Below are 11,631 nucleotides of genomic sequence, written 5' to 3'. Positions count from 1 at the left end.
TGAGGTCTCGCCTGCCCAGGCGGGTCTCGAACCCATGGGCTCAGGCAATCCACTCACCTCAGCCTCCCAAAGGCACGGGATTACAGGCTGAGCCACCGAACCCGGCTTGTTTTTGTTTTTTTATTTTTAAATCGTACTTGTTTCTGTTAATTCCAAAAGTAACCCATGCTTATTGTACAATGTAAACAACATCAAAACGTCCAAAGTGAAATCCAAATGTGTCCTCCCCACTGTCCCTTTTGCCCTCTGGCTTCTGACTGCTTGAAAGAAAGATAACAGTCCCCAGAGAGGTGGCAATTTCCTCTGTGATCAAAAAGACCCCTTTCCCCATCCAGAAAAGATTTCTTCCATGCTGTCTTCTGTGCACCTGCACATGCTTCAAATGCATCCTGGTTTCGTCGTTACTGTTTTGCTTGTTTTGGGCACTGCTGAGGTTGATGCCTCTCCTTTCTCTGTCTCCATCATGTCTGTTCCACCCTATCCATCAAGCCCTACAGGCAGAGTCTCCACACACTTAGGTGCCACTGATTTAACTCTGAGAGCAGTTCCTCTGTGGGCAAGAACAGAAGTTAGGTGAGCTAGGTCCACAGAAATGTGAAAAGGACCAGGGGCTCTGCATCTGTAGAGCATATACTGCCCCCAGTGAACAGTGTTCTGAAATTCATTATGAATTCAGCAACTCCTTGAATTGACCAGAAGCAAGAAAAGAGAATCCATACTTGCTGGAAAGCTCATAACCTTGTGACAGGTCACCCAGTGGAAGAGATCTTCACTGCTTTTCATTTCCAGCACTGGATATAGCCAGTTTGCTGTAATTCAAAGCACCATTGGACAGTGTGTATATTAACAACAATAACAAAAAACAAACAAACAAAATGGAATGCCTAACATTGTCACTTTTAGCCTCCTGTTTTACCCCATGATGCTGATCACAAAGGTGTGTGCCTTCCCCTCAGGGTGAAGGCAGTTGTTAGCAAAGCTACCCAGAGCTTTGCTGGTTCTGTGTACTAGTCTATACAGTGCATAGATTGGCTCATCATTAATGGGTCCTACAGAGGTGTGGCCCATGCACTCAATCAGGGACCCCTGCACTACTCTAGAACCCTAGGTATATAAACCTGTGTTCTGCAGGCAAGGGGTATATTAATATGACCAATGGGAAACTCATCTAGTTGCAGAGACAGTGTATCTATGGACACCTCACCCACCTGTCCCACCCCAGCAGGAGGGATTCCAAGCCGAAGGCACAGCCAACCCCTGGCCTCCTTCCTAACCACTTCTTTGCCCTGGGTGGGTTGACAAACTGCTCAAGCACTCCGGCTACTTTCTGTCTTAGCCTGCAAGCATTCCTGGCACCCTGGCAGCTCCTGCTGGGCATCTGGGAGGCTTTCAGTAAAGTCATGTCAAACTGAAAGTGCCAACATATTGAATCTACACCGAAATCTTTGTTGGGGGCAGTTTGCCAAAAACTAGCTATCACTTTGGCTCACCTGTCTTCACCCTTCAGTTGTGTTCATGTTTGAGGGAGTTCTTCACTTATTTAGGAATAAAGGAGAAGCACACACAAGCAAAGACTTGGACATGAAGAAGAGGGCTGAGAGAGGGAAAAGGGGTGAAGTGAGCCCTGCTGGTGAATTTAGGCAGGGCCAGATGTAATTTTTGTTTGAAACAGTATTTGGAAGCCAGGCTCGGTGGCTCAGCCTGTAATCCCGTGCTTTGGGAGGCTGAGATGAGTGGACTGCCTGAGCCCGTGGGTTTGAGACCCGCCTGGGTGACTTGGCAAGACCTCATCTCTACAATAAATCAAAAAATTAGTCGGGCGTGGTAGCACACTCTTGTAGTTCCAGCTACTTGGAAGACAGGCGTAAAGATCGCCGGAGCCCAGCAAGTCGAGGCTGCGGTGTCCGGGAGCGGCCACTGCACTCCAGTCTGGGTGACAGAGTGAGACTCCAGCTCAAAAAAAAAAGAAACAGTGTTTGGAAATTATGTGCCAATCTGATTCTGATGACTACGTTCCTCCTTTCTTCTACATTTTCCAAGTGGCCTTTGGAGATTGTTAGTACTTCAAGCCAGTTGAGACTAATTGGACAAAAAGAGACTTGAGATTATACCTATTTTGCTGCTCTATTTCTCTCCCTCATATACCTTTAGCTCACTTTAGGTAGGGACTGTGGTGTGTTCATCTGCTTACCATGAGCACTTGCCGTGATGCCTGGACCTAAGCAAAATCACAGTGGTGTTGTCACTGAAAGCATGTATCCGTGGCTAGAGATGCCAAGCCACAGTGCAGCCCTACCCTTCCACATGCTTCTACAATAGTTGAGGGTTGCCTGTATTAAATTCTGACCAATACAAGGTTTCAGGACCCATTCCAGAACCATAAAAAGTTTAATAAATGCCCACAGGTTAAGCTAATGAGTGGAGCACATCAAGCAACTGAGAAGTATCCTAATAGTTTAGATGGACAGAAGCGGACCCCTGCATGGGCACTTCTCACAAAGGGCAGGACACAGGTGCTGTTGTGTGTCAGGGGTTCCCTGGCAGGTACTGACCCCCGCTCTTCTGCTTTTCCCAGGGCAGTATCTGTGTCCTCCATGTCTGAGTTCCAGCGCCTGATGGATGTCTCCCCTTTCCTGCCTGAGAAGGGCCTGCCATCTACCAGCGGCAAGGAGGATGTCACCCCACCCCTGTCTCCGGATGACCTCAAGTACATCGAAGAGTTCAACAGCAAGAGCTGGGACTACACGCCCCCTAGGGGCCATGGCGTTGCTGGGACTGAGAGGCCCTCAGACCTCTGGGCAGATAGGACCGAGGTGGGGCGGGCAGGGCATGAGGCCACTGTGGATCCTTTCCCTGACTCCTCATGGTACCTGACCACGAGCATCACCATGACCACGGACACCATGACCAGCCCAGAGCACTGCCCGAAGCAGCCACTGAGGAGCCATGTCCTCACTGAGCAGTCTGGGGTACGCGTGTTGCATAGCCCACCTGCTGTGCGCAGGGTCGACAGCATTGTGACAGCGGGCGGCGATGGCCCCTTTCCCACAAGCAGAGCCAGAGGGAGCCTGGGAGATGCCAAGGGGGTCCCTCCAGAACCCATGCTGGGCAGGTGGCCTTGTGCAACCTCCAGGCACCCCCGAGATTATATGGAGGGGACACGGCATCCCCTCGAGAGCCCCCTCTGCACCTCCCTGGGGTTCGCCTCCCCACTGCACAGCCTGGAGATGTCCAAGAACATGAGTGATGACATGAAGGAAGTTGCCTTCTCTGTCAGGAATGCCATCTGCTCTGGGCCTGGTGAGCTGCAAGTCAAGGACATGGCCTGCCAGACCAACGGGTCCCGGACAATGGGGACGCAGACTGTCCAGACCATCAGTGTGGGCCTGCAGACCGAAGCCCTACGGGGCAGTGGCATCACCAGCAGCCCCCACAAGTGTCTCACGCCAAAGGCTGGGGGTGGCACCACACCCGTGTCATCTCCTTCCCGAAGCCTTAGGAACAGACAGGTGGCCCCTGCCATAGAGAAGGTGCAGGCCAAGTTTGAACGCACATGCTGCTCCCCCAAGTATGGGTCTCCCAAGCTGCAAAGGAAGCCCCTCCCCAAAGCTGACCAGCCAAATAACAGGACCTCAACAGGGATGGCCCAGAAAGGGTACAGCGAGTCAGCCTGGGCCCGCTCCACTACCACCAGGGAGAGCCCCGTGCACACCACCATCAATGATGGCCTCTCCAGCCTCTTCAACATCATCGACCACAGCCCTGTGGTGCAGGACCCCTTCCAGAAGGGGATGCGGGCTGGCAGCCGGTCTCGTTCAGCAGAACCCCGCCCGGAGTTGGGCCCAGGCCAGGAAACGGGCACCAGCTCTCGAGGACGGTCGCCCAGCCCCATTGGGGTGGGCTCAGAGACGTGCAGGGAGGAAGGGGGAGAAGGCACGCCAGTGAGGCAGGACTTATCTGCTCCCCCTGGCTACACACTCGCTGAGAATGTGGCCCGGATCCTCAACAAGAAACTGTTGGAGCATGCCTTAAAGGAGGAGAGGAGGCAAGCCGCCCACGGTCCCTCAGGTCTCCACAGTGACAGTCATTCACTGGGGGACACAGCTGAGCCAGGGTCCATGGAGGTAATGAATGCTGAGTGACCCCCACCCTCTTCTAGCAGCTCTTCCCTTTAGCTGTCAGGTTGGGACCGGGGATTGTGATCAGTCATTTGATTTTAGGAATTATTGTCCATGACCAGTTGGTGGGAGCTAGGGAGGTGTTGAGTTTATGGGGAAATGGAGCAGGCAGAAACATAAACCCTGTGTGACTTTTAAAAAATTTTTTGTCACCTGGCCCACATTTCCCACAGAAGGGAAATGGTGGCTAGGTTCCCAGTCCTGTCCACCAAGGAATATTTAACTCAAAATAATGGGCTTTAAATCTGAATAGGTCAAACCTTGTGGAGTTGCCAGTGATCTGTAGATTCCATACAGTTCAACCTAATACAAATACTGATAGTATATGGCCCTGGCCCACATGTTCCAAAGATCTGAGTCTTTGTGATAAAGCTGTTTACATGCTCTGAGAAGGACAAACACTGCTGGCTGAGTGTTCACAGGTGACACATGGTATCTTCTTTGGGTTTCTGCTGCCCCCGTCACTTGGGGCCCCTCAGGTAAGTACTTCTACTGTGAGAAAAATCTATATACATGTGAACACCCTGCCTTAGGGCTTCTTAGGGCTCTGATTTTCAGTTGGAATTATAGTACTAACTGGCTGTGTCTACAGTGTCCATTTATGTTAAACACCAAATGGAAATTACTTTTTAGGACCCCAAAAATGCTTTGAGTTACTAATAGTGAATGCTGCAAGCAATCTGTGGTAATAAAAAGAAAATGGTGTAATAACGGAGTCACAACACTATGGCATGGAAATTGTTTTACCAGTTCAAAGTGATGCCCTCCCCCTTTTGTCCTCTATAAAGTGTGTTTAGATTTTCTCCTTACTTGCTACCAAAAGAGATGATCTAAAGGGAGCATAGACAGTTTCAGGGACTCAGAACCTGCATGGAGCACTCTTGGCAACATCTAAGTGCCATGGGCTTTTTCTTCCTTTTCTGTTGGGATTTTGCTTGTTCTAGATTCCAGTGGAATTATTTGTTTGAATTGACTTATTAGGCCTATTGGCGACATATCTCTATAAATTATGCAGTAGCTCTAGGTTTTCCTTCCAAAATCACCAGGATTACTTGTGATTTCCCAGTCACCTCTGAGCACCCTGTTGTGGAATCTTTCCCTGAACGTCCACTCGGGTATCTAGACACAGAGATGACTTAGGCAATAGGAAATCTCCCTGTCTCACTTCACTTTGATCCCACAAACGACTTAGACCTCTTTTTCTCTTGGTGCCATTGCTGCAGTTCAGCAGTACAGAGAGAAGCTGTGAGAAGGAGTTCTGGTATAAAGAGAAAGAATAATCTGAAAGTGGAATGCTATTCTTCCCTCCCATATCTAAGTGGAAAATATGAGGGGAAATTTTTAGTATAAGCAGCAGTAGCTTGATTGTTGTGACCAGAATGAACACGGTCATATAATGGCCTTCTTTTCAATAATCATGCGATTTCCATCTCTCCATTTTCCAAAATACTGTCTCAAATGTTAAATGCTAAAGGGTAACTGGGGGAATCACAGACCAGACAGAAGTCTGTGGCTCTTCCATGGTGGCTCCTTCTTCACTCTGGGCGGAGAACAGAAGACAGGCCTGTGTGCCAAGTGGTGCCACTTCCCTACCATACCCACCTCAAAGTGAATATGCTGTATCTGAGAGATTTAAGTCTCCTGGTGCCTGTCCCCAAGTGAAAGGGACAGTCCTGTGCCGCTGGGCTTGCTGACTTTAAACCTTTACTATTCTGTTTAAAAAATACTTTTCAACCTACTTGCTTTTCTTTTCTTTCTGTCTATTCTGTCCAGAACCAAACTGTCTTACTAACTGCCCCCTGGGGACTCTAGCCCTGCCTGCCTCACGCTGTAAGTGCTTTCTTCCTTGTTTCCCAACTGTCTGGGGAGGTCATGTTGTGTAACTCATGGTTGGCATCTGACACTCATCACCTGAGGGAGTTTCGCCTGGTGGGGGCATCCCCTTGACTCTCCCCAGGTTCTGGGAGCTTCACTCATCCCTAGGAACAAATTGACAAGCTCAGACCTCCTGTGTGCCCCACTCTAGTGTTGACTTCTTAGTAGAAAGAAAGGCTTTTAGGTTATATAGAGATCCTGCTGCGATTTCCCCTTTCTTGTGCAGTTTGCAGCCAATATGCTTTCAGTGAAGTGAGGAGATACTGGCCAGGAGGGGATGTCTCAAGCGCAGGGGTCTTGCCTGAGGGAGTCTTTGAGCCCAGCCACCTAGGTCTGCTCACCAGCATTTCAGACCCATATGTGCATACTGAAATGAGGTGTGACTATAATGTGATAAGGCTTTTTTCTTTCGAGTCAGGTCTCACTCTGTCGCCCAGGCTGGAGTGCAGTAGCATGATCACAGCTCACTGCAGTCTCCACCTCCTGGATCAGATCCTTCCACCTCAGCCTCCCAAGTAGCTGGGACTACAGGCACTTGCTGCTATGTCTGACTCATTTTTTTTTTTTGTAGAGACAAGGTCTCACTATGTTGCCCAGGCTGGTCTTGAGCTCCTGAGCTCAAGCAGTCCCTGTGCTTCAGCCTCCCAAAGTGCTGAGATTACAGATGTGAGCCACCACAACCAGCCTTTTCTCATTTTTTTCAACAAACATACTACAAGGAACAAACCCAAATGTATCTTGTCCTTCCAGGTGAGCACTATAGGAGACAGAGTAGGTGCTCAATAAATAGGAGTTTAATGAAAACCAACAAAGCTATCCCTGCTTCAAATATTTTGAAAACTTATCTTAGAATTGCTTTCAGAGCCTGAATCAAAGCACATAAGAAAAGATATACTTTGTTTTTGATCAAGAATATAGTCCACTTCATCTACTGGCCTTAATTGAAGTGTTAAATATGAAAGTATAGTCAACTGTCAAAGACAACAGATTTGCCCCTATGAAAAAATGACAGAGAACGTATGGAAGGCCATTTCTAAGACAGGTGCTACAGGGGTAGTAACTCAGTACCTGATGCCCATGTAACCCATCATAGCGGCTTGTTGGGAAAGTACATCACTTGCTTACACATGTTGACATGTTACTCATACCCTTGAACTCCAAATCACACAACATTCCTTCCTTCACAAGCAGACACTGGTGAAAGGATGGTTCAGAATGGAATCATTAAAATCCCATTCTTGTTCAGTAGCATTCTTACCAACACCCAACACATACAACAGACACACGATACACACACACTACTTTTAAATGGGAGCAGAGGCATCAAACATTCACAGATGGTGCAAACCATGTGCCCCTGCAAGCATTGTGGGGTGAGGTGAGGTAGGACACGGTGGCACCCCAGGCTACTTTGTGTTTTAGTTGCACTGGTAATGTTTTAACCAGAGAGGTATTTCTGATTGTCATTAGCATAATGCTTTGCTAATAGAGGCTTCTCCCATGGTCATGTAAAGCGTCCGCCCCAAAGGAGGCAGGGAGCATGAAGTAGTATTCTCCAGGGTTACTGTTCCTTTCCTGCTGGCCCCACAGGGAGGCAGGGAAGCCACTCACCTCATCGCTCTTCTGGATGCCTGTGGGTCCCACGCTGCCCTGGATCCGTGCTATCTCTGCCATGTTCCATCTTTCCTGAGTGACATCACCCATTCCTCATAGCTGTCTGTCCCCCACTCCCCTGTATCACTGACTAATCTCTCATTTTGATCTTTTCAGTTGCTTGTCACATCTCTTTAAATCCTCCAACTCACTTCTTGATTTTCGTTGAGGGTCCTTGTTCTCTGTTGTTCCTTCTGTGCCTTCCATCGTAATGGTTCACCTTCTCAGTTTTCAGTGGTTGAGTGTCATTCCGACTGACGGGCTCCATGCCGTGTAACTCAGTTTCCTCATGCCACAGCTTTTTACATTTCTGTCTATCAGCAAATTTCAAGTTTGGGTGTCCTGGTTTCATAACACGCAGACTAAGGACCAGTTGCTCAATGTTCTTGAAAAAGAAAAAGTCGCTTGAGAGTTAGGATTCTAGGCAGTTTGTACATGGCTGAGTGTATCCTGTATCACCTGGTCTTAGAACATGATGATGTCTGTTAGCACAAAACCACAAGCACATTCTGAGTCTACTTTTTACAAATGCTGCTACAGTGAAGAGTCATTAAAGAAAACTAGGCAGCTGGGCTCGGTGGCTCAGCCTGTAATCCCGTGCTTTGGGAGGCTGAGGTGAGTGGATTGCCTGAGCCCGCAGGTTCGAGACCTGCCTGGGCAACTTGGTGAGACCGCATCTCTACAATAAATCAAAAAATCAGCCGGGTGTGGGAGCGTGTGCCTGTAGTTCCAGCTACTTGGAAGGTTGAGGAGGAAGAATTGCTGGAGCCCAGTAGGTTGAGGCTGTGGTGGCTGGGAGCAGCCACTGCACTCCAGTCTGGGTGACAGAGTGAGACTCCAACTCAAAAAAAAAAAAAAGAAAAGAAGAAAATAAATAAAGAAAATTAGGCCTATGTTAAAATTTTAGCCTATAGCATTTTTTCCATGCTGTGGGAGTTTGTTTAACCTACTGCCAGTTAGTTTGAAGTAAACAGTGGAATAGTTTGTTTAAAGATAACTCTGTTAATACAGCAGAACGAAATCATAGTTCTCTTCAGGGCCCCCAGCAGATCCAGGCCCTATGGGACTCACTGATTCACTATAGCTCAACAGATCATTCGAGAGGGTCAAAGGACAAGATCAGCCGGGTTGGAATACGATGAAGTGGCTGTGGAGACCACAGCCAGTCACTCCCCTGTCTTCTGTATGTCCCAGCCCAATTCTGAAGAAACTCTGCAAGCAGACCCATCTCACAGTATTGCCATAGTTACTTATAATTTGCTGTCTTCCCATTCATGTCACTGATCATTTGTGTTGAATTCTTCATCACTTTAAGTTATTCTACATGAGCAAAAAGGTTATTAATATTCATAGGTTGCCCACGGTGTATTCCATTTAACCTGAGTCTGTTGAGAAGTGTATTTGGAAGGACTGTCCACAGGCGAAGCTGCCAGTGAGTAACCGTGTCTTCCTCTCTTGGCTCTGAAGGAACTACCTTGTTCTGCACTAGCTCCATCCTTAGAGCCCTGCTTCTCCAGGCCCGAGAGACCAGCAAACCGTCGCCCTCCATCCCGTTGGGCTCCACAGTCCCCCACTGCCTCACAGCCTCAGTCACCTGGAGACCCAGCATCCTTGGAGGAGCATGGTGATGAGGAGCCAACAGAGGAGAAGCCACACCCATGATGCAAGCTTGCATGGATTATCGCAGAATAATTCACTGTAATTTGCATAACCACACCATCATCACAAACCAAACTCTGCCTAAAAGGAGAGATCTAGTTTTCTCAAGGTCAAAGAATGTTTTTAAAAAACACACAGCTGCTGAATGTTCAACCTGTGAAACTGAGATGTTTCTAGAATGAAACAGTAAACGTGCCTGTAATAACTTAATTTTTTCATAGCTCAGAAAACTATTTTTGTCTCCATCTTTTTTACACACGGTATATTAAACAAAAAGGTAAATAAGGTATAAATAGATTTAAAATTAAAAGTTTTAAAAATGTACATTTTAAGAGATTCTGAACACCCTTACTCTCAATACCTGACTGCCTCTGTTAAATTTGCACTGTTTCATTTTGGTTTGGTTTTTTTTCCATGTTGAATTCGAGTGTGTTCAGTTAACTCTGTCAGTGTTACTATTTTTAAAGAATTTTTAAAAATGCTTCAGACTGTCTGATTCAGTGAACTTTTTGTAGTGAAAAAGCCATGAAGCCAGTAGACAAGACAGATATTCTGTAAACTGGAGGGGATACAGAACAGCATCTTGGAAGGTACAGAGTCCTCAGATGGGCTTAGAAAATTTGCCGTATAATCCACATATTATCCTATTCAACTTGCACGTGTTCAGGTGCATGTACATACTGCTACTGTGTCCTCACTATCACCTAAATGTGACTCAGTCTGTTCCACTGTAATACGTTGTGAATTTCCTTGTACTGTACTTTTATTGTTGGACTTCTTGCATTGATGATACAACAGCACCAACATTTTTAAATTATTGTTAAAAGATTAACTGGCAACATACAGAGTTTACTCAAAATTTTCTTGTTTAAGGAAAAACACTACAAAAAGTCTTGAGGATACCAAATTGAAACAAATGACAGTACTCTGAGTCTGTATGAGACCATAATGAAGTAAAAATAATAAAGCCTTTCCGAGATGGCAGTGTGTCTCAGATCTCATTTCGCATGCCATCCATCTTTTCCTAAGGACTCTGATGGAAAGTTTTCTGTAGCTAGGGGAATGAGGGAGAGGGAGCTCATGTAAAAAGGCAACAGCTGCTAACATATCTTACTAGGAATGCACTCTTGGGAACGTGATAGTGTTCTGGTTTTACTGTACTCTGTGAGAGGGTCCTGAGATAGACAGATGGCTTTACTGTTGAAAAGTCAAAACTGGGGTGGGGGCAGGTTTGTGAAGAAACTGGTGACCTACAAGCCAGCATGTGTCCAGCCTCTCTCGCCACTCATTAGGAATGAAGGAATGGCTAATAACTCCAGAAGAGGCATTTCTATCTCTGATACTGAGATGTCATCCAGCCTGTCACTTTTGGGTGTAGTAGAAGTCTACAAAATGGTGCTGCTGGAGAGCATGAATTATTCCAGGCCAAAGCTTCTGGCTTTAATGTTTCATTAACCCAACGTTTTTTTTTTCTCATCTATCTAGATGAGCTAATACAGTAAGTCTATCCCAGCATTACCACAGTTCTATCTTTAAACTTAAATATTTTCAAAAACAAAAAACAAGTGTTGGCAAGGATATAGAGATACTGGAACCCTTGAACCTGGTGACAATGTAAAATGGTGCAGCCACTGTGGCAGGCAGTATGGCTTCCTCAAAAAGCTAAACATACAGTTACCATATGATCCAAGGATTTCACTTCCAGGCAGATACCCAAAAGAACTGAAAGCACAGACTCAACCATATATGTGTACTCATGTTATAGTAGTGTTATTTACAATGGCCAAAAGGCAGAAACATCCCAAATGTCTATCAACAGCTGGCTGGACAACAAAATGTGGTACATGCATACAATGGGATATTAGTCTTAAAAATGAAGGACATTTTGAACCTTGAGGACATTATGCTAAGTGAAATAACCCAGTCACAAGATGGAAATCTATGATTCCACTTATATGAGAGATCTAAAGTAGTCAAATTCATCGAGACGGAAAGTAAAACGGGTTACCAAGGGTTGAGGGGAGGAGAGAATGGGAAGTTGATGTGTAATGGGTACAGAGTTTCAGTTGGGATGATGAAAAAGTCCTGGTTAATAGTGATGGTTGTACAATGTGAATACATTTGATGCCACTGAGTTGTACACTTAAAAATGGTTACAGTGGTAAACATTATGCATATTTTACCACAATAAAGATGTTTTAATGCAACATATAAAGATGTAACTTAACCACCCTAGATATAGCTGCAAACACACTATCTACAAGTC

At 46.3% G+C, this 11,631-nt stretch overlaps 1 protein-coding gene across 2 annotated transcripts in view; it reads left to right on the top strand.

Moving 5' to 3' along the window:
* The window catches only part of MTCL1 (microtubule crosslinking factor 1), a 132,035-nt gene extending 121,686 nt beyond the window's left edge, over nt 1-10,349 (top strand). The window contains exons 13-15 of one of the 2 annotated variants that reach the window (XM_021707995.1): nt 2,576-4,124; nt 5,952-6,008; nt 9,174-10,349. In XM_021707995.1, coding sequence (XP_021563670.1) covers nt 2,576-4,124; nt 5,952-5,990 — 1,588 coding nt within the window. In that variant the 3' untranslated portion in view covers nt 5,991-6,008; nt 9,174-10,349. The remainder of the gene's footprint in view (nt 1-2,575; nt 4,125-5,951; nt 6,009-9,173) is intronic. The other variant, XM_021707994.1, reaches the window with a different exon arrangement.
* Nucleotides 10,350-11,631: the final 1,282 nt, after the last annotated feature.

This window comes from Carlito syrichta, unplaced genomic scaffold (assembly GCF_000164805.1).
Source record: "Carlito syrichta isolate Samal-C Ts95f unplaced genomic scaffold, Tarsius_syrichta-2.0.1 Scaffold130373, whole genome shotgun sequence".
In the NCBI taxonomy this organism is placed as follows: domain Eukaryota; kingdom Metazoa; phylum Chordata; class Mammalia; order Primates; family Tarsiidae; genus Carlito; species Carlito syrichta.
Note: the sequence above shows the minus strand (reverse complement) of the source record. Positions and strands in the feature narration are given on the sequence as shown.